Here is a 23,872-nt window from a genome sequence, read left to right as displayed (position 1 = left end):
TTTTTGGTTAGTTTTGAGCCGTTCTGAGGTCGGAATGTGTGGATGGTATCTTTTGAGCATTGTTTGGCTTTCTCGGCATTGGTATTAGCTTGTTCGAGGTAAGTAACTCTTCTAATCTTAGTGCTGAGGGTATGAAACCCCAAAATACGTGTTATGTGATTAGTGTTGAGGTGATGCACATGCTAGGTGACGGGCGTGTGGGCGTGCACCATATGAATTTGGACTCTGTTGTTTCCATGGCACTGTATAGTGGTCCTACTTTGTTGATATCCGTGTTTTCACCATGTGATAAAGTAGTTAAGCTGTCAATCATGCTAGATATCATGTTTGGGCATTATGCCGATATTGTTTGGACCCATAGTGGTCGTTTCTTACTGTCATCTTACTGATTTCATTGATATTTCGTACTCAGTCATATTCATGCATTCATACCATATCTATGTCTCATATACTATTTATTGACACATCATATCATTGTTGTCGGGCTAGTTTCATGCAATTGTGACCCGTGAGAGAGATTGGAGAGATTGATGACTGAGTAAGGCCGAGGGCCTGAGTGAGAGTGACATTTTGGGATCGGGCTGCACGCCGCAACATATTATATTGATTATATTTTATATGGATCGGGTTGCACGCCACAACAATATTGGATTGGGATGCACGCCGCAGCAATATAGCGCTTGGGCTGAAGGATCCCCTTTAGAGTCTGCACACCCCCAGTGAGCGCAGTCGACTATAAACAGGGATCGGGCTGCACGCCGCAGCGAGTATTGTACAACGGTGAGTGATTGAGTGTGCTGAGCATAGTGAAAGAGAATGCGAGACAGTGAGATTGAGTACCCTGAGAGCATGAGTACATGAGCTCATCATCGGGATGCATTGCATTTGACATGCGTACTTGAGATACATGCATAGAGGTGCATTTCTTTCTGCTACACAATTTTGGGGACATTTATGATTTTACCTGTAACTTGACATATAGGCATAGAGAAGTACCTTCCTCATGCTATCTGAAAATGAAACATCTTACTATTTGTTGAAAGGAGTTTTTGGGAAAAATCACAGTTTTCAAACTTACTCGTATTTTGGCTTTTTCGGTAAAAGATTTGGATTTTTACTAAGATACTTGAAAAAAATGCCTATTTTTCTGGAACTGTGAACGGATTGAGCCTTTTATTTCTGAGATACTCTTTTGTTACGTGTACTATGCTGTTATGAACTGTTGTGGAATATTGGTAATGGCCCCGACCTTTCTGTTAGCTCGTCACTACTTTCAACCTGAGGTTAGGTTTGTTACTTATTGAGTACATAGGGTCGGTTGTACTCATACTACACTTATGCACCTTGCGTGCAGATGTTGGCGGCTGATGTTGATGTGTTTGATGGGAGCTGGATTGAAGATGTACCCGTGTCCTGGCTGTAGTTGCCTCTTATTCGTGGTAGCTTTAGATATGTGAAACTCTGTTTATGTACTATTCAAACACACTGTATTTATTTCATTTCCGCTTTGTAAACTCTATTCTTAGAAGCTCATGATTTGTACTACCAGTTCTTGGGGAATGTATTAGATTCAAATATTTCTTTACTTAATTGCTTCATTAATTGTTATTGGAATTGGTTAGTTGTTAATTAGCTTACCTAGCAGGTTGAGTTAGGTGCTATCGTGACTAGTCGGATTTTGGGTCGTGACACTACTGCAAGCTGCTGTGTAAGCTACTACTGCAAGCTGCTGTGTAAGCTGCTTGTAAGTTGTTGTTGTACCAGATATAGATAATCTTCTATCGGGGATAATATTTATGCATAACGGAGTACCGAAAAGATAAGCTACTTCAGGAGTACGTAATAGATAAACATATTTACGGCAGAGTCTCATATGGATAAGCTTCTTTAATTTATAAGGGATTACTAAATGAACATCCATAATATAATATATCTATAACAGTCCCCCTTGGATGTTCATTAAAAGATAATGTTCCTCATTAAAACCTTACTAGAAAAAACCCCGTGGAAAAAAATCCTAGTGAAGGAAAAAGAGTACACATATTTAGTAATAAGTATAACTAGTTGTCTCATTAAAAACTTTATAAGGAAAACTCTATGGGAAAAACCTTAGTAAGGGAAAAAGAGTATAACGCGTATTTTACTCCCCTGATGAAAACCTTGTTTCAAATATTTGAGTCTCCACATTCCAATCTTGTATACCATCTTCTCAAATGTTGAAGTTGGCAAAGATTTAGTGAATAAATCTACCGGATTGTCACTTGAACGGATTTGTTGCACATCAATGTCACCATTTTTCTGAAGATCATGTGTGTAGAATAATTTTAGTGAAATATGCTTCGTTCTATCTCCTTTTATAAATTCTCCATTTAATTGGGCTATGCATGCAACATTGTCTTCGTATAAATTTGTGGATCTTTTATCACAATCCAAACCATATTTTCCTTGAATAAAATGAATCACTAATCTCAACTATACGCATTCCCTACTTGCTTCATGAATACCTATTATCTCAACATGATTTGAAAAAGTAGCAACAATAGATTGCTTTGTGGAGAGCCATGACATGACAGTACCTTCACATGTAAACACGTACCCGATTTGAGATCTAGCTTTATGTGGATCAGATAAATAACCTGCATCTGCATAACCAACAAGATCTACACTACTGTCATGACCCGAAATTCCCACCTTCGGGACCGTGATGGCGCCTAACATTTCACTTGCTAGGCAAGCCAACGTTAGAATAATCTTAACCATTTTTAAACAAATTAAATTAAACGGAAGTCAATTACTGGAATAAAGTGCGGAAGACCATAACTACTGAATCATCGATATACATCCCCGAATCTGGTGTCACAAGTGCACGAGCTACTAGATTAATACAAATAAAGGTCTGAATAAAATTCAAGTTGTTTGAAAGATAATATACAGCTAAGATACGATAGAAGGGGACTTCAGAACTGCGGACGCTGTGCAGTTATACCTCAAGTCTCCTCTGGGTAGCAGAATCCGAGCAAGTCTATGGTACGCCGTTGGGACCAACTCCAAAATCTGCACAAGAAGTGCAGAGTGTAGTATAAATACAACCGACCCCATGTACTCCGTAAGTGTCGAGCCTAACCTAGACGAAGTAGTGACGAGGCTAAGGCAGGTCACTTACATTAACATGTACACAATAATAGTAATAACAACAATAATAGAAATAAAACAGGTATCTTATTTCAACAGTTGAAGCCAACTCGTCAGTCATAACAAATTATTATTTCAATCAGTTTCCGTTGCGGCGTGCAACCCGATCCCACAATATTTTCATATTCAATTCCGTTGCGGCGTGTATCCCGATCCCACAATATATTCATTTTCATTTCTGTTGTGGCGTATAACCCGATCCTCAATATATCTTTTCAATCAGTTCTGTTGCGGCGTGCAACCCACTCCTCTAATATATTCACTTTCAATCAATTCTGTTGTGGCGTGCAACCCACTCCTCCAATATATGCACTTTCATTTCTGTTACGGCGTGCAACCCACTCCTCAATAATATAATTTATCAATTCTTATAAAATAAATTATTCCAATAAATACAATAATTAATATGAAATTGTAAGACAACAAGCATATAATAATTATAATTTATTTAGAAACAAGTGATGACAAGTAGCAATTAATTGTGAAAATTAAGAAGGAAATAAGCAATTTAAATTTAGTATGCTAAATGTCAAGTAACAATTAAGTCACATAAATCAAATAAGCATGTAGCAAATATATCATGGACTATAAGCATAATATTGGGCAAGGAATATCAGAGAAATAATTAATATAATAATTAATTTATGATTTAAAATAATTTATAATTTTTAGATAAATGTGCAAACAATCAATTTGACGACGTATAGGCACTCGCCACCTCGCCTATACATCGATACACATGAAATTCACGTAACAATAATTCAAGGGTTCTATTCCCTCAAGTCACCCACGACACTTACCTCGCTTTGCAACCAAATTCAGGAATCCAATAAACCTTTGCTTCGCGAATTCAACCAAATATACCAACAAGTCCTAAAATATCATACAAACTTAGTCGAAACCTCATATCACATCAAACAACGCTAAAACCATGAATCATACCCCAATTCAAGCTTAAGGAAGTTAAGAATTTTGAACTTCTACATTCGATGCCGAAACCTATCAAATCGAGTCCGATTGACCTCAAATTTTGTGCACAAGTCATAAATGGTATAACGAACCTATGAAAATTTTCAGAACTGGATTCCGACCCCGATATCAATAAAAGTCAATTTGTGGTTAAACTTTGAAATCTTTAAGCCTTTAAGTTTCTAGTTTTCGTCAACTGGCGATAATTCAAGCTAGGGACCTCCAAATTAAATTCCGTGCATACGCCCAAGTCCCAAATCACGATACGGACCTATCGGAACTGTCAAAATACTTATCCGAGTCCGTTTGCTTAATATGTTGACCAAAGTCAACTCAGTTGAGTTTTAAAGCTCTATTTCACATTTTAATTCATTTTTCACATAAAGCTTTCCGGAAAATTATACGGTCAGCGCACGCAAGTCGAGGAAAGCTAAATGGTGCTATTTGAGGTTTTAGAACACAAAAATAATATTTAAAATTAAAGATGACATATTGGGTCATCGCATTCTCCACCTTTAAAATAAGCATTCGTCCTCAAACGGAATTGAAAAATTACTTGAGCTGGTGAAAAGGTGTGGATATCTACTCCGCATGTCCGATTCAGAATCCCAGGTAGATGCTTCTACCGGTTGACCTCTCCATTGTACCCAACTGAAGGATAACTCTTAGACATCAACTGTCGGATCTGCTGGGCTAAAATAGCTATCGGCTCCTTTTCATCAGTCAAATCTTTGTCCAATTAGACTGAGCTTAAATCTAACACATGGGACGAATCATCATGATATTTTCAGAGCATGGATACATGAAACACCAGATGAAATGCTTATAAATTAGGTGGTAGTGCAAGCCTGTAGGCTACTCCACCCACCCTTTCAAGAATTTCAAAGGGTCCGATATACCTAGGGCTTAACTTGCCCTTCTTTCCAAATCTCATTACACCTTTCATAGGTGAAACCCGAAGTAATACTCTTTCTCCTGCCATGAATGCAACGTCACAAACTTTACGATCGGCATAACACTTTTTCCTAGACTGAGCTGTGCGGAGTCGATCCTGAATAACCTTGACCTTATCCAAGGCATCCTGTACCAAATCAGTACCCAACAACCGAGCCTCTCCTGGTTCAAACCAGCCAACTAGCGAACGACATCGCCTCCTGTATAATGCTTCATACGGAGCCATCTGAATGCTCGACTGGTAGCTATTATTATAGGCAAACTCTGCAAGTGGCAATAACTGATCCCAAGAACCTCCAAAGTCTATAACACAAGCGCGAAACATATCTTCCAATATCTGAATAATGCGCTCGGACTATCCGTCTGTCTAGGGATGAAATGTTGTACTCAACTCAACCCGTATGCCTAACTACACACTGTACAGCCCTCTAGAAGTGCGAGGTAAACTGTGTTCCTCGATCTGATATAATAGACATGGGCACGCCGTGAAGGCAGACAATCTCGCTGATGTAAATCTCCGCTAACCGCTATGAAAAATAGGTAACTGCTACTGGAATGAAATATGCTGACTTGGTCAACCTGTCCACAATGACCCATACTGCGCCAAACTTTCTTTGAGTTCGTGGGAGTCCAACAACAAAATACATAGTGATACGCTCCCACTTCCACTCAGGAATTTCTAACATCTGAAGCAAACCACCAGGTCTCTGATGCTCGTACTTGACTTGCTGACAATTTAGACACCGAGCTACATATGCAACTATATCCTTCTTCATTCTCCTCCACCAATAATGTTGCCGCAAATCTTGATACATTTTGGCGGCACCTGGATGAACATAATACCGGGAACTGTGGGCCTCTTCCAGCCTTTCTACTCAAAGGCTGCCCATACTCACAACCTTTCTACTCAAAGCATCGGCCACCACATTGGCCTTTTCGGGGTGATACAAAATTGTGATATCATAGTCTTTCGACAGCTCTAACCATATTCTCTGCCTCAAATTGAGATCTTTTTGTTTGAACAGATATTGTAGGCTACGATGATCAGTAAATACCTCACACGAGACACCGTAAAGGTAATTCCTCCAAATTTTCAGCACATGAACAATGGCTGCCACTTCTAAGTCATGAACAGGATAATTCTTCTCGTGAACTTTCAACTGCCGTGATGTATGCAATCACCCTGCCATCTTGCATCAATACTGCACCAAGCCCAACGCGAGATGCATCACAATACACCGTATAAGATCCCGAACCTGTGAGTAATACCAACACTTGTGCCGTAGTCAAGGCAGTATTGAGCTTCTGAAAGCTCAACTCACACTCGTCTACCCATCTGAACGGGGCACCATTCTGGGTTAATTTGTTCAGTGAGGATGCTATGGATAAAAACTCCTCCACAAACCGTCGATAATAACCTACCAAACCCAGGAAACTTCGGATCTCTATAACTGAAGTAGGTCTAGGCCAATTCTGAACTGCCTCAATCTTCTTGGGATCCACTTTTATGCCTTCAGCCGATACTACATGCCCCAAAAAGGCAACCGAGTCTAACCAAAACTCACATTTCAAAAAAATTTGGCATACAACTGATTATGTTTCAAAGTCTGAAGTATAATCCGAAGGTGCTACTTATGCTCCTTTCGACTACTGGAGTAAATCAAGATATCATCAATGAATACAACCACAAAATAACCAAATAGGGCTTGAATACCCGGTTCATCAAATCCATAAATGCAGCTGGGGAAATTGTTAGCCCAAATGACATCACTAGGAATTCGTAATGCCCATACCGAGTCCGAAAAGCTATCTTAGGGACATCGGATGCCCTAATCTTCAACTGATGGTAACTAGACATCAAATCAATCTGATCGAATCAATCTTTGAAAATACCTTGCCACCCTAAAGCTGATCTAATAAGTCATCAATTCTTGGCAGCGGATACTTGTTCTTGGTAGTAGCCTTGTTCAACTGCCGATAATCTATACACATCCGCATTGAATCACCTTTCTTATTTACAAGTAACACTGGTGCACCCCAAGGTGAGACGCTAGGTCTAATGAATCCCTGATCAAATAAGTCTTGTAATTGCTCCTTCAATTCATTTAGCTCCGGCGGGGCCATACGGTATGGTGGAATAGAAATGGGTTGGGTGCCCAGAGCCAAATCAATATAGAAGTCAATATCTCTGTCGGGTGGCATCCCCGACAAATCTGCAAGAAATACATCTGGAAATTCACGGACAACTAGGACTGAATCCATAAAAGGAACATCCACACTAGAGTCGCGAATATGAGCCGAATAAGCTAGACAACCCTTCTCGACCATACGTCGAGCCTTCACATAAGAGATAACTCTGCTAGTAGAATGGCTAGGAATCCCTTTCCACTCTAAGTGAGGAAACCCTGGCATAGCTAAGGTCACCGTTTTGGAGTGACAATCCAATATAGCATGATAAAGTGACAGTCAATCCATTCCCAATATAACATCAAAATCTACCATATCAAGAAGTAGGAGATCCACACTGGTCTCAAGACCCCCAATATAACCACACACGAATGATAGACATGATCTACCACAACAGAATCTCCCACCGGTTTGGACACACACACGAAAGCACTCAAAGAATCACGAGGCACAACCAAATATAAAGAAAAGTAGGAGGACACATAGGAATAAGTAGATCCTGGATCAAATAGAACTGAAGCATCTCTATGGCAAACTGGAACAATACCTGTGATCACGACATCAGATGACTCGGCCTTAGACCTAACTGGAAAAGCATAAAATTGGGGCTGGTCCCCACCACTCTGAACTGCGTCTCTGGGACGGCCTCTAACTGGCTGGCCTCCACTTCTAACGGCTTGACCTCCACCTCTAATGGCCTGACTTCTACCTCTAGCTGCCTGACCCCTACCTCTAGCTGGCTGAGCTGGCGGTGAAGCAACCGGTGATGGGACCATGGCATGAGAACCCTGCTGCTGTGAGCTGCCCTGTGCCCGAGGGCAAAATCTAGCAATGTGCCTCGGATCACCACATGTATAACAAGACCTCGGCTGTTGTGACTGATGACCCTGTCGACATGAGTAACCACCCTGAAAACTCTGTATCGGAGGTGCACTAATAGGAGCTGGTGGTGAACTGTAAGCTAGCTGGTCAGAATGAGACACATGAAGGCCGCGACCACTTGAAGCACTATGGGATGCCTGGAGCGCTGAATGAAACGACCTGGGAGGATGATCCCTACCAAAATTACCCCTGCCTCCAGACGAGGCACCACTGAACCCACCAAACTGACGAGGCCTCTTATCAGAGCCTTGCCCTCTCTCCTGTGCAAGAACCATCTCAATCCTCCTAGCAATATTAGCAGCCGCATGAAAGGAAATCTCACTTCCGGTCTCCTTGTCCATCTGAAGCCTGATAGGGTGAGTGAGTCCATAAATAAACCCCCTCTCTCTCTCCCTCAATAGGAAGTAAAAGGAGAGCATGACGGGCTAGATCCACAAAATGGGTCTCCTACTAAGTAACAGCCATACTGCCCTGTTGGAGACCCTCAAATTGCCTGCGATAATCCTCTCTCAATGTGATAGGGAGGAACTTCTCTAGAAATAGCCGTGAGAACTGCTCCCAAGTCAATGCAGGCGACCCAGCTGGTCCGGTCAACATATAATCCCTCCACCACCTCTTGGCGGAACCCATCATCTGAAATACTACAAAATCGACCTTATTGGTCTCAACTATACCCATGTTCCGTAACACCTCATGGCAGTGGTCAAGATAATCCTGTGGGCCCTCAAAAGGTGTACTACTGAAGTGAACTGGAAAGAGCTTAGTAAACTTGTCCAACCTCAATAAAGCCTCAGAAGACATGGCGGGCATATCACCAGCCTGTGCCACAACAAGTGGCTGAACTACCCCAACTGGCGGGGCTGCTGGAGTCTTATACTGGGAAGCCATCTGCTCCGGAGCGGGAGTAGTGGGAGTCTGTGCTCCTCCCCCAGCCTGTGAGACGGCTGGTGCCACTAGAAATGTACCATTCTGGGCCACGCCCTCCATAAGACTCACCAAACAGACTAGAGCGTCCTGAAGCACTGGAGTAGCTATGAATCCTTCAGGGACCTGAACTGGTCCAATGGGTACAGTCTGAACTGGAACCTCCGCACATAAATCCACCTGAGGTTCTATAACATGTGTTGTTGCTAGAGCTCTAGACTGAGCTCTACCCCTGCCTCTACCTCGGCCTTTGGCGCGACCTCGGCCTCTACCCCTGGTCATAGTTGCCACTGGGGGCTCTGGTCCTTGTCCATCAGTATGTAGCAAATATAACATGGACTCAAGGCATAATATTGAGCAATGAATATGAGAGAAATAATTAATATAATAATTAATTCATGATTTAAAATAATTTATGATTTCCAGATAAATGTGAAAAAAATCAATTTGACGACGTATAGGTACTCGTCACCTTGCATATACGTCGTTACATATGAAATTCACATAACAATAATTCAAGGGTTATATTCCCTCAAGTCAAGGTTCACCACGACACTTACCTCACTTTGCAACCAAATTCAAGATTCCAATAAACCTTTGCCTAGCGAATTCGTGTCTGAAAACTTCAAATCTATTCACAAACAATTCAATATACTCAACACGAATCGTAGGAATTGATTCCATATGAATTTACTAATTTTTCGGATTAAAATCCGAAATTTATTTTAAAAATCGATAGTGAGACCCACGTCTCAAATCCTGAAAAAACTCATGAAATCCAAATACCCGTTCTAATACGAGTTCAACCTTACAAAAATTATCGAATTCTGACATCGGATTGACCTTCAAATCTTCATTTTACATTTTTGGAAGATTTTATAAAAATCTGATTTTTCTTCCATAAATTCACGGATTCATGATGTAAATGAATATGGAATCATAATATATAATCAATATAGGATAAGGAATACTTACCCCAATGTTTACCCGTAAAAATCGCCCAAATATCGCCTTTCCCGAGCTCAAAGTCGTGAATAATGAAAAATGGGACGAAATCCCATTTCTAGAACTTAAGTTTTGTTGTCTGGGGATTTCTTCTTCGCGAACGCAACAGGTCCCTCGCATTCAAGCTTAAATCTATACCCCAATTCAAGCTTAAGGAAGTTAAGAATTTTCAACTTCTACATTTGATGCCGAAACCTATCAAATCGAGTCTGATTGACTTCAAATTTTGCACAAGTCATAAATGGCATAACGGACCTATGAAAATTTTCAGAACTGGATTACGACCCCGATATCAATAAAATTTAATTTATGGTCAAACTTTGAAATCTTTAAGCCTTTAAGTTTCTAGTTTTCCTCAACTGGCGATAATTCAAGCTAGGGACCTCCAAATTAAATTCCGGGCATACGCCCAAGTCCCAAATCACGATACGGACTTACCGAAACTATTAAAACACTTATCTGAGTCCGTTTTCTCAATATGTTGACCAAAGTCAACTCAATTGAGTTTTAAAGCTCTATTTCATATTTTAATCCATTTTTCACATAAAACATTTCAAAAATTTATACGGACAATGCACGCAAGTCGAGAAAAGATAAATGGTGCTATTTGAGATTTTAGAGCACATAAATAATATTTAAAATTAAAGATGACATATTGGGTCATTACAACTACCTTTGTTAGAATAATATAAACCCATATCAAGTGTTCCCTTTAAATATCGCAATATATGGTTAATCTCGTTCCAATGTCTCCGTCTAGGAGAAGAGCTATATCTTGCTAGTTAATTAACAGAAAATGCTATGTCGGGCCTTGTAGCATTAGCAAGATACATATGTGCACCAATTTCACTAAGATAAGGTATTTCGGGACCAAGGAGTTCCTCATCCTTTTCTGGAGGTAGGAACGGATCCTTATTCACTTCAAGTGATCGAACAACCATTGGTTACTCAATGGGTGCGCTTTGTCCATGTAAAAGCATTTTAAGACCCTTTCTGTATATGCAGATTGATGGATAAAGATCACGTCTGCTAAATGTTCAATTTGCAGACCAAGACAAAGTTTTGTCTTTCCAAGATCTTTCATCTCAAATTCTTTCTTAAGATATTCAATTGCCTTTTGGAGCTCTTCTGGAGTTTCAACAAGATTTATGTCATAACCATAAACAACAAGTATAACAAATTCTGATGCTATTTTCTTTATAAAATACATGGACAAATAACATCATTTATGTAACCTTCTTTCAGCAAATGTTCACTAAGGCGATTATACCACATGCACCTAGATTGCTTTAAACCGTACAAAGATCTTTGTAATCTGATTGAATACTTTTCTAGAGATTTTGAATTTGCTTCAGGCATTTTAAATCCTTCAGGGATTTTCATATAAATTTAGTTATTAAGTGAACCGTACAGATAAGCTGTAACTACATCCATTAGATGTATTTCAAGCTTCTCATGTAGTGCTAAACTGGTGAGATATCGAAATATTATGGCATCCATAACATGTGAATATGTTTCATCAAAATCGACTCCAGGTCGTTGTGAGAATCCTTGTTCGACAAGGAGAGCTTTGTATCTTTCAATTTCATTTTTATTATTCCTTTTTCGCACAAACACCCATTTATGACCAATTGGTTTTATACGAGCAGGTGTTTGGACTACTGGTCCAAAAACCTCTCTTTTAGCAAGTGCGTTCAATTCTGATTGAATTGCCTCTTGCCATTTTGGCCAATCAGATCTTTGTTGACATTCTTTGACATATCGGGGTTCAAGATCCTCACTATCTTGCATAATGCTAAGTGTAAGATTATATGCTAAAATATTATCTACCACTATTTCAGATCGATTTAAATTAATCCCATCACCAGTAGAACTTATTAAAAGCTTCTCACTCACTTGAGTCTCGGGTTCATTAATTTCTTCAGGAATTTCAGAACTAATCAAATCTTGGGTCTCTTCAGGAGATCCCTTCATAGTATCGTTTTGATCATTTGTCGATTTTCTTTTTCGAAGATTTCGATCCTTAGAACCCAAAGGCTTACCACGCTTCAAGCGTGCTTTAGGTTCACTAGCTCTCATGCTAGTAGATGGTCCTGGTGGGACACCAATTCATATATGCACATTCTCTATAGGGATATGTGACTTAATTATCCTTTTCAAATCAACAAACACGTCTGGCATTTTATTTGCTATATTTTATAAATGGATGATCTTCAGGACCTCCTTATTACATATAGGGGTACGTGGATCAAAATTAGATAATGATGAAACTTTCCACACAATTTCTCTTTTGATTTCCTTTTTCTCTCCCCATAATTATGGGAAATTTGTTTCATAAAACCGACAATCTGCAAATCGAACAGTAAATAAATCTCCCGTCAATGGTTCAAGATAGTGAATAATATAGGGTGATTCAAACCCAACATATATTCCTAACCTTCTCTGTGGACCCATCTTACTACGCTGTGGTGGTGCTACTGGCACATATATATCACATCCAAAAATTTGTAGATGGGCAATATTTGGTTCATGACCAAAAACTAATTGTGATGGAGAATATTGATTATGGTGTGTCGATCTGAGACGGATAAGTGATGCTGCATGTAAGATAGCATGGCCCCAAACAGTAGTGGGCAATTTTGTTTTCATAAGTAGTGGTCTTCTATCAATTGCGGGCATTTAATAAATGACTCTGCAAGGCCATTTTGAGTATGAACATAAGCTACAAGATATTCAACTTTTATCCTAACTGATAGACAATAATCATCAAAAGCTTGAGATGAGAATTCTCCAGCATTATCAAGGCGAATAGCCTTTATAGGATAATCTGGGAATTGTGCCCTTAATCGAATTATTTGGGCTAATAGCTTTGCAAACGCCAGGTTGCGAGATGATAGTAGGCACACATGAGATCATCTTGAAGATGAATCTATTATGACCATAAACTATCTAAACAACCTACTTGGTGGGTAATAGGTCCACATATATCCCCGCGCATACGTTCTAAAAAGGCAGGGGATTCAATGCCAACCTTCATTGGTGATGGCCTAGTAATCATTTTGCCTTGATAACAAGCATCACAAGAAAATTCATTATTTGTAAGAATCTCCAGGTTCTTTAATGGACACCTACTCTAATTTTCAGTAATTCGTCTCATCATTATTGGTCCAGGATGGCCCAAACGGCTGGTCCAGGATGGCCCAAACGGCCATGCTAAAATACAAAAATATTTGAATCAGTAAACTTCTGATTTACGATAGAGTGTGCTTCAATTGTATTAATCTTTGAATAGTATAAGCCAGAAGATAAAGTTGATAACTTTTCTACAATGCACTTCTGGCCAGAAACATTCTTTTGTAATACAAAGATATTCCATATACATTTCATCTATCATTTCAACATGATACCCATTTCGGCGGATATCTATAAAACTCAACAAGTTTCTTCGGGACTTGGAAGAGAATAATGCATTGTCTATAATAAGTTTTGTTCTCTTAGAAAGAAATATGGTGGCTCTTCCTGAGCCTTCAATCAAACTTATATTATCAGAAATTGTTGAAACATTTGCTTTTTTCTTATGCAAATAAGAAAAATATTTCTGATCTTTGAATATGGCATGAGTTGTTCTTTGATACTTTCAAAGTATTTGCTCGAGATGGCAGAGTCTCGTGCTGATAACGTGTTATAAAATAAATATATTATTCAATTTCAAACTGATGTACATAATGAACTAAAATCTACTCTATTTATAGAAGAAAGTAAGATGCTGTGTAAGTTGCTACTACAAGTTGCTGTTGCAAGCTGCTGTATAAGTTGTTACTGCAAGCTGCTTGTAAGTTCTATTGTACCAGATATAGATAATCTTCTACCTGGCTAATATTTACCCATAACGGAGTACCGAAAGGATAAGCTTCTTTAGGAGGCTTATTTCTAATAGAGTACTAAATAGATAAATATATTTATGGCAGAGTCTGATATGGATAAGCCTTTTCAGAAAATGTGTTTACAAGGGAGTACTAAATGAACATACATAATATAATATATTTATAAAAGTCCGTGGCTTTCCCATGAGACATGTTAACCAACGAAAATCTTTTCCAAACGAGGGAAACAAGAATGAGAAAAACAACAAAAATGGCAGGGAAAAAGATCGGCTCCACTTCAGGAATCAAGATGGTAGAAATCCTATCTCGTACTCTATTTTTCTGTGTAAAACTGAAAAATTAAAAAAAATGTGTTCTTGAAAGGCTGCTGACAAGTAGCAAACTGAAAAGGTAGCATTATTACTGTTGAATTTAACAATATTAATGTGAACTGGTGTGAACATTTGAAACCTCTTTTTTGGAAGAAATTGGTAGATGCATTTTTCATGCATTTACATTGCATGATCACACTTAATATGATGTCATGTATGACATTATTAAGGCTATTTACCTTCTATAAATAGCAAGGGTTTTGTTCATTTGTAAACATCTCTCACTTGCCTTCTTATCTCCTAAGGCATTTGAATCTTCTTTCTCTCTTGTAGTATTTCACTTTATTTATTGGAGTGAAATAAAGTTTGAGTTGATTGTGTCCGAGGACTAGGCAAAAATTAAATTTTTCTGAACCTCGTTAATTTCTGGTGTTCTTTTTATTATTGTCTCATTTATTATTTATTAGATACCTTTAGATATAGTAGTTGTGATTTAATCACTCTCTATATATTCGGCTTCCGCAACAATTGGTATCAGAGCCAAGGTTCTATCTTAATATGCTTTGTGGTTGCAGCATAGTATGAACTTCCACATCAGAAAATAATTACTTTGGTGTTCTGTACTGTCAGCAAATAAAAAGTATCTGTAGCAAAATGGGAGATAATAAAAATGAAGAGTCCACATCAGATGTTAGTAATACATCGTTGGCGTCTTCGCTTATGACAAGAATTATGTCAAATGCGAAATTTGCAGTTGAAATTTTTGACGGGTCAGGACATTTCGGGATGTGGTAAGCTGAGGTTCTTGATGTCCTTTTTCAACAAGGGCTAGATATTTCCATAGAAGAAAATAAACCAGACAATATCGGAGAAGGAGATTGGAAGATTATCAACCGCATTGCTTGTGGTACCATTCGATCTTACCTCGCAAGAGAACAAAGGTATCCATACACAAAAGAAACTTCTGCAAGTAAATTGTGGAATGCATTGGAGGATAAATTCTAGAAGAAAAACAGTCAAAATAAATTTTACATGAAATAAAGACTGTTACGCTTCACATATGTGCCTGATACTACAATGAATGATCATATCACCAGCTTTAATAAGTTGGCGACAGATTTACAGAATATGGACGTGACTTTTAGTGATGGAGATATGGCCTTAATATTATTAAGTTCACTTTCCGATGAGTACGAGCACCTCCAAACTACTCTACTTCATGGGAATGATGAAGTGTCTCTCAAAGAAGTTTGTTCTGCCTTGCACAGCTATAAACAAAGAAAGAGAGAAAAACAAAAGAGTGGACAAGTAGAAGCACTGGTCGTGAGAGGTCGTTCTCAAAATCATATGAGAACGAAGAAAGGAAGATCCAAGTCAAGATCCAGACCCAGCAAAGATGAATGCACCTTTTACCGAAAAAAGGGGCACTAGAAGAAAGACTGTCCAAAGTTGAAAAACAAGGCCAAACCTAACAATGGGAAGGCTGTCATGGATTCAAATGTAGCTGATTATGATGACTCTGATTTCTCACTAGTTACAACTGAGCCATTCAAACCATCTGACATATCGCTGATGGATTCAGCTTGTCGCTATCATATGTGTCCCAACAAAGACTGGTTCGTTAATCTTCAAGAAGGAAAATGTGGAGTTATTCACACCGCGAATAACAATCCTCTTACCGCATATGGTAATGGTTCAATCCTATTAAGGAACCATGATGGATTGATAAGAACATTAACAGATGTTCGATACGTAGGAGCCTTAGAGTCAAAGGGGCTCAAAGTTGTTGCAGAAAATGGGATAATGAGAATATGCTCCGGTGCACTAGTGGTAATGAAGGGAATTCGGCGAAATAATAACATGTACCACTATTACGGTAGTACAGTTATTGGGATAGCAACAGTGACATCTAGTGGTGATAAGGAGGCAGAAGCAACCAAGCTATGACACATGCGCTTGGGACATGCTGGAGGAAAATCCTTGAAGATTTTATGAGATCAAGGATTGTTAAAAGGAGTAAAGACTTGCAATTTGGAGTTTTGTGAGCATTGTGTCAAGGGGAAACAGACAAGGGTTAAATTTGGAACAACAATCCATAATACTAAAGGTATTTTGGATTATGTTCACTCTGATGTTTGGGGTGCTTCCAACACACCTTCATTAGGTGGGAAACACTATTTTGTAATCTTTATTGATGTCTTTTACTAGAGAGTATGGGTGTATACTATGAAAATCAAATATGACGTGCTGGGATTTTTTCTCAAATGGAGGCGATGATAGAGACTCAAGCAGGCAGAAAGATAAAGTGTCTTCGCACAGATAATAGTGGAGAATACAAAAATGATCTTTACAATAAGATTTGTGAAGATGATGGCATTTTGAGATATTTCACCGTCAGAAATACACCACAACAGAATGGAGTGCCATAACGCATGAACCGGACTTTGCTGGAGAAGGTTCGGTGTATGTTGTCCAATGCTGGCTTGGACAAAGAATTTTGGGCTGAGAAAATAACATATGCATGCCACCTCATTAATCGTCTACCATATGCTGGTATTAGAGGCAAGACACCATTTGAAAAATGGTATGGAAAACCTGCTGAAGATTATAATTTTTTGCATGTGTTTGGCTCAATTGCATACTATCATGTGAAAGAGTCAAAATTGGATTTGAGGGCAAAGAAAGCTATATTTATGGGGATTAATTCTGGAGTCAAAGGATACCGATTATGGTGTCCAAAGACAAGAAAAATTATATTTAGCAAAGATGTTACCTTTGATGAATCTATCATAACAGATAAGGTGACAGTTGAAGATGTCAAACAAACTGATGGTGCTTCAAAGTAGGTGGAGTTTGAGGGAAAATTAATTCTCCTAACATAGGGAGAAAACGAGAAAACGATAGAAGATTTTCCCCCGGAAGAAGAGTCAGTGGAAGGGGAGATTCCAAGTCAGGAACCCCAACAACAACTTGACTCAATAGCAATCGACAAGCCAAAAAGAACAATAAAGAAACCTGTTCGTCTCATAGAGACGGTGGCTTGTGCAGCCTCAATTGTAGCTGATGGTGTTCCTACCACTTATAAAGATGCAGTCCAAAGTTCAGAAGAAGATAAGTGGAGGATTGCCATGAATGAAGAAATACAGTCCCTTCATCAAAATTGCACATGGAAATTGGCCAATCTCCCTAAGGGCAAGAAAGTAATTGGGTGCAAATGTGTATTTGTAAAGAAAGAAGGATTTCCTAACCAAGAAGTTGTTTGCTACAAAGCAAGATTGGTGGCCAAAGGGTACGCTCAAAAGGAGGGAACTGATTACAATGAGGTATTTTCTCCAGTCGTGAAACACTCCTCCATTAGAGTTTTGTTGGCTTTGGTAGCACAGTTGAATTTGGAACTAGTTCAGTTAGATGTAAAAACTGTATTTTTACATGGAGACTTGGAAGAGGAAATCTATATGACTCGGCCAGAAGGATTCAAAGTTGAGCTGAAAAGGAAAATATGGTGTGCAAATTTGAAAAATCATTGTACGGATTGAAACAATCTTCTAGACAATGGTACAAACGATTTGACAAGTTTATGTTGCGGCAGAAGTACAGAAGAAGCAAATACGATCATTGTGTGTATTTGCACAAGCTTGAAGACGGATCCTTCATATATCTTTTTCTATACGTTGATGATATGTTGATAGCTTCCAAAAGTCAAGAGGAAATTGAGAAGTTGAAGATTCAACTAAGAAAGGAGTTTGAGATGAAGGATTTGGGTGAGGCAAAGAAAATTCTTGGCATGGAGATAAAAAGAGACAGACATTCGAAGAAACTTTATCTATCTCAGAAAGAATAATTAAAGAGAGTAATAGATCGATTTGGCATGAATGAGAACACGAAGTCGGTTAGCACTACTCTTGCTCCTCACTTTAAGCTTAGTGTTGCTATGTCGCCGAAGAATGAAGTTGAACGAGAATATATGTCAAGAGTGCCATATGCGAATGCCGTTGGTAGCTTGATGTATACAATGGTTTGCACAAGACCTGATATTTCACATGCTATCGGAGTTGTAAGAAGGTATATGCATGATCCAGAAAAAGAGCATTGGCAAGCTGTGAAATGGATTCTACTGTATATTCGTAATACTGTAGATGTTGGATTGATTTTTGAGCAGAAAGATAGTCAGTATCTAGTTGAATATTATGACTCGGATTATGCAGGTGATTTGGACAAGCGTAGATCAACTACTGGTTATGTTTTCACTTTTGCAAATGCACCAGTTAGTTGGAAGTCTACTTTACAGTCAATATTTGCTTTGTCTACTACTGAGGCAGAGTACATGGCAATTACGGAGGCTGTAAAGGAGGCAATTTGGCTTCAAGGGTTGCTTAGAGAGCTTGGTATTGGTCAAGAAAGCATCACACTATTTTGTGATAGTCAGAGTGCTATCTAATTAGCAAAGAATAAGTTTATCATAAAAGGACGAAGCACATTGATATTCAATATCACTTTGTACGAGATATTATAGAAGAAGGTGAGTCATGGTGCAGAAAATTAGGACTACAGACAACCCTGTCGATATGCTAACAAAAGTAGTGACTGCGATCAAGTTTTAACATTGTTTGAACTTGATTAACATTGTTGAACTTTGAAGATTGAAGTTGAATACACAATCAAAATTTATCAGAGAAAATTGAAAAAGTCGAATCTTGCCAAAGTGAAGCTATCTTTAGATATAGTAGTTGTGATTTAATCACTCTCTATATATTCGGCTTCTGCAACAATTAAAGCATGCACCATTCTATGAGGGCATGAGGCATTCAATACGGATACTGCATGCCAGCCGAATGGGAACCCCACTCTCAGTGTTGGATGGGTTGGCCTGTGAGTAATCTCTGTTATTCCTCTACTTTAACAAGTCTTTACCTTTGATGTTTGTTTTTATGGTTTAAAAGCTAATATTTCTGAGGATTTTCATTTGGGTGGCTGTTTTCTTGAAATGAAGCACTTCGTGGCTCAAGATTTTGGCTAAATCTCTAGGCATCATGAAGGAGAAGCGATGAAATCTGCACAGAGTTTATGTGAAAAATTATAGGGAGTCTTGGAAATTTTTGGATATGGACTAATATATGGTTATGCAAATTTTTTGTGCACGTAGATGGGGTAAATTCTTTCAAGTTCTCTCAAGTTTCAATTTTGTAGATAAGCACAATGTTATGCCTTTCAAATTTGATAATGAAATTCAGTAATAACATTAAAGAGCTGCATTGCATCAATAGCATGCCTATTAGGATCAGCGATATGGTTGAGAATGGGGCGGGGTTTCACATTCATGACATTCTGAGATTCATATATTATATGTATGGTTGACATCTTGAAATCTATGTTACTCGGACTCTTCAAAAATATTATTGGGTGCGTGTCGGATCCTCCAAATTTAGTACATTTATGGAGGATCCGACACGAGTGCGGCATCACTTTTGGAGAGTCCGAGCAACATAGCTTGAAATGACTGTCTTTATGCTTAGAGTAATTCTTTTCATGTTGATTTCCCTTTCTGTTATTTGTTTACTTGGTTTTCCATAGATCATGGTATTTAAATCCTTTATTTCGTCAGAAAACAGGAGAAGGGAAAGGACTGTTTACTTATAGCTTTGTTTTTGAGCTATAAGAGCATCCAGATATAACTGGCGAGACCATTGCAGTGCATGTTCAGCCTCTATTTGCCAATATGGTATCTGCTATTTCAAGATTTGAACCTGTAACAGTATGTGCTAGTGCTGCTCAGGTTGTCAACTTTGGGAAGGCACCAAAAAGCTTTCTTGGAAAGTCATGATAATTCTTCTTAAGTACTAAAACTAATCATATCATTATATGAACGGTGGAAAAATGTCCCACAGCAGTTACCGAAACACATCAGGGTTGTGGAGAAGTTTCGGGATATCGGTCCAACTGTGAGCTTCTCTTTCCTTTATGTAAAGTCATGGTCATTTACTTTTCATATCACATTAAAAGAAAATTAAAAGAGATTTTACACTTTTATCTGTATAGGTTGTCATCAGAAATAGCATAGATAGTTCAGAAAGTCAGGAGTCAAGTGTTGCAAGAATTGAGTTGGACCTTCAGTAGCTGGGGTTGTAAGGATTTGATCCTCACTTTTGATTCTATCATGTTTCATGATGATTTTCTTATGCTGCTATTTTTTTTTTACTCGCATTAATGTTATCAGTTGGTGTATCATGTGCTAGGAATAACCATGCATGAAATACTGTAATATTTCTGCCTGTTGACAGAAAAAATGCCTCCATGTTTTGCTCAATAAGCAAATTGTATTTGGTATCCATTTAAAGTACATGATATCCTAGAGCTCAACTGACTGTAGCATGCCTCTTCAAAGTTTCCACGTTTTTCCAAATTTACTTCTGCTGCTTTTATTTTGGTGTGTTTGTTGCTGTAATTTTAAAATGCATATATATCCTTATTTTGTCTTTGCGTTAATAATAAGCTTCTTCAAGCTATATCCAGTAATGCATGATTTCATAGGTCTATCTTGAACCTTTCGATTGCTTTCTTGTCTACAAGAAATGTTTATTATGGTTATACTGCAAATTTTCAGGTATTGATGATGGCTTTTAAAAGGACTGGAGTCTTGACCAACATGTTGCAAGAAAGGTATGTAAAATTCTAGTGTTGTGGATGTGTCAGTTTGAAAGTAACTATTTGAAATTATGTACTCATCCAGTTTCTTTCTGCTTTTGTCCTATTAGGTTTTGACAATTGAAAAGATTCCTAGGTTTCCCCAATCTGTGGTTCTTGAAGGTGGAAGCATTCATGTTACTGGAGAAGGTGAATACACATTTATTATTTAGTGGCATCAGTTTCTTTATAGTTTGAATGCCAACCTCATTCCCCATGACATGAGAAAGGTATATAAGCAGACAGATGATAGTTTGAACCTTAAAACAAACTTGAAATAATCTGCACATAAGAAATTATACAAAAAAAAAAATGACCAGCCTAAAACCATTGCTTCTTCTCCATATAAACACTACTTATTAACGATTCTTGTACTGAATATAACATTACCTTTGAGGTTGGGGCTGTTTGGATTTCAAAATCAAAGAGTTCATCTGGTTTGTAAATCACACAAACCCCTCCTTTGGTTTCTGTAACAGAAGGGAAAAAATGTTATCTTACGAAAATCAGTGAGCTGCAAAAATACCTTTGAATACAGCACTTTATGAAGTTCCACGTTAGCCTCCATTGGACTTTTTTCTTTTCTTCAACAAAGTCTTTTTCTTTTCTTTGGGAAATATATTTAGTAGCAAATAAAGATGTTCAGTTAGTTTTAGTCTAGTAATATACCCATATGAAAGCCTCAAAATATGCTTTATGAAACCAAATCTCTACACGACTACACCCACATTTATTTTCCAAAACAAAAACCAAGAGCAATTCTCCCAAACCAATCGAAAAATTAAACTGTTACGATACAAGCGCAACCAGAAAACATTTACTTTGGCAAGTTCAATATTAAATACTAGTAACAACATGTTTTGTTGTGCTAATAAAATAGGAAAGAGCCTTTGCTGCTAATTGGCCTCAATTTGATACATCCATTATCCTCAAATTGTACCCTGTCAGATTCAGCTACAAGTTGTATTATTATTAAATACTGACAACCATATGCATTCTCTGCAAATAGTTAGTAGAGTCAAATTGTGTCCTTGATCTGCTTGTATATTTTTTAATGGACATGTGTCAAAGATTAACAGTCCTACAGACAAGTTCTATCCAGAAGTTGAATCAATGATTTACACATAGGACGAACAACCTTGAGAACTTTAAGACCTCACTGTATAATTAGCATTTATCATATATCTGCATGTTCTCATGTGGAGACCTATTTAGACCTTTCGGTGCAATTATCTTTCATAATCTGCCTTCATTAACCTATTATTAGGTGTCAAACCAAGTTTTGTAAGGTTTTCAGAATTGAACCTAACATGGGAAAAAAGTTTGCACCAGATATTAATCAATACTTGGTATGGTATCTCTTTCCTTAGACTACTTGCATGTCATCTCTTGGAAGTCTTGTGTTGTCCGTTAACAATAACTTTTGTCACACCTGGGATGCTTTTAATTAAGGTAGCACATATAATCAAATTTTATGTGAGATGTTTCTAGTTCAATACCATATCATGTTGTATCAGGAACTTCATTCTTTCATCTCGAAATAATCATGTTCCGTAAACAATTTTGCTTTCCTAGGATCATCTGATGCTACCATAACCTTCCAAAAACACTGTAAGAACTATTAGTCATATAAAACTGTTAATTTATACGCAACAAATGGTAATGTACTAGTTCAAAGTATTGGTGGTTTTATTAGTTATGTTCGGAGTTTGGCGCTGGCAATTGGGAAGAGCAGGCAAAAGGCTTGATGATGACTGAGAATAGCAACATCGTACTACTCTGTTTCTTGTTCTTTTCTTTCTTCTTTTTCTTCGCCTTGTTTTTTTTTCTTTCGATATTTTTGTGGGAGTTTTCCCAGCTGAACATGTTATACTTGTGTATATGTTTCACCTTTTTCTTTTCTTTAGTTCTTTATTGTTGTTATTATCATCATCCTCATCAGGCTATCATAATCGTGAGAAATGAGCAACTAGACTTTAGTTTCCTTTTGATGCTGCAGGTGATGAAACAAATGATCGTATTGACAACATGTGTTGTTTTGTTAAGCCTGGTGTTATCCTATTGTCTTGGACTGATGATTAGTGACCCTCAGTATGAGAGATCAGTGGAAGCCCTTTCTGTTCTTGAAAATACTGCAGATGTTAATGGTAAAAAAATACAAGTGATCAAGCTCCATATACCTGGGCCACTCCATATGACAGATGAGGAGGCGGGTGGACTATCTCGGGTAAACTGTCGGTGCCATTTTTCTAACACCGCAAACTTGTCAAAATAGCCAATGCTATCTTATGTTAAAATGGGTGAATATCATTCAGACATGCCGCTCTGTTTCACTGCTTTTTGGTCAATCTTTCTGATTCGTTCTAATATTGTCAAACCAGGATGGTGATGCTAAAGCAAAAACTTCGGGAAGGTCTGTTATATTGGATCTGTGTACTCAGATGTAAGAGAACATAGCAGCAGTGTTGAAACAAATCGAATAACAACCAAACCAACTAGCTATATTGATTCACTGAACGAGATTACAAATAACTGAAAATTGCAATGAAACAGTAAAGTATGATTAACAGATAACAGAGAGGGATGAGAGTACAGAAATACACCATAGAAGAAGAAGATGAGAATCTTAGACATAAAGAGATGAGAAGCTTAGACATAAAGAGATGAGAAGTACAGAGCTTTTCACATAACATTTTGCCTAATCTTCAAACCCAGACGATAACCCCTTTTATTCACGTAGTCACGTGCTTCCTTAACCTGGATCTCAGACAAATCTTTTGTTGGGCTTTCTAAATCTTGGAACTCTTCGCGGTTTAGCCCCCGGCCCAGCAACCTCTGTACAAATATCTGGCCCATACACTTTATTTGAGTTATCTTGGTTCA

At 38.1% G+C, this 23,872-nt stretch overlaps 1 protein-coding gene and 1 pseudogene across 1 annotated transcript; one reads left to right on the top strand and one right to left on the bottom strand.

The window, feature by feature from the left end:
* Positions 1-8,634: 8,634 nt before the first annotated feature.
* On the bottom strand, positions 8,635-9,072 carry LOC138908447 (uncharacterized). The gene has a single exon (XM_070199113.1). It carries the CDS (start codon positions 9,070-9,072, stop codon positions 8,635-8,637), a length of 438 nt encoding a protein of 145 aa, XP_070055214.1.
* Positions 9,073-18,176: 9,104 nt separating this feature from the next.
* On the top strand, positions 18,177-23,436 carry LOC117278144 (agmatine deiminase-like; annotated as a pseudogene).
* Positions 23,437-23,872: the final 436 nt, after the last annotated feature.

This window comes from Nicotiana tomentosiformis, chromosome 3 (assembly GCF_000390325.3).
Source record: "Nicotiana tomentosiformis chromosome 3, ASM39032v3, whole genome shotgun sequence".
NCBI lineage: Eukaryota > Viridiplantae > Streptophyta > Magnoliopsida > Solanales > Solanaceae > Nicotiana > Nicotiana tomentosiformis.
Note: the sequence above shows the minus strand (reverse complement) of the source record. Positions and strands in the feature narration are given on the sequence as shown.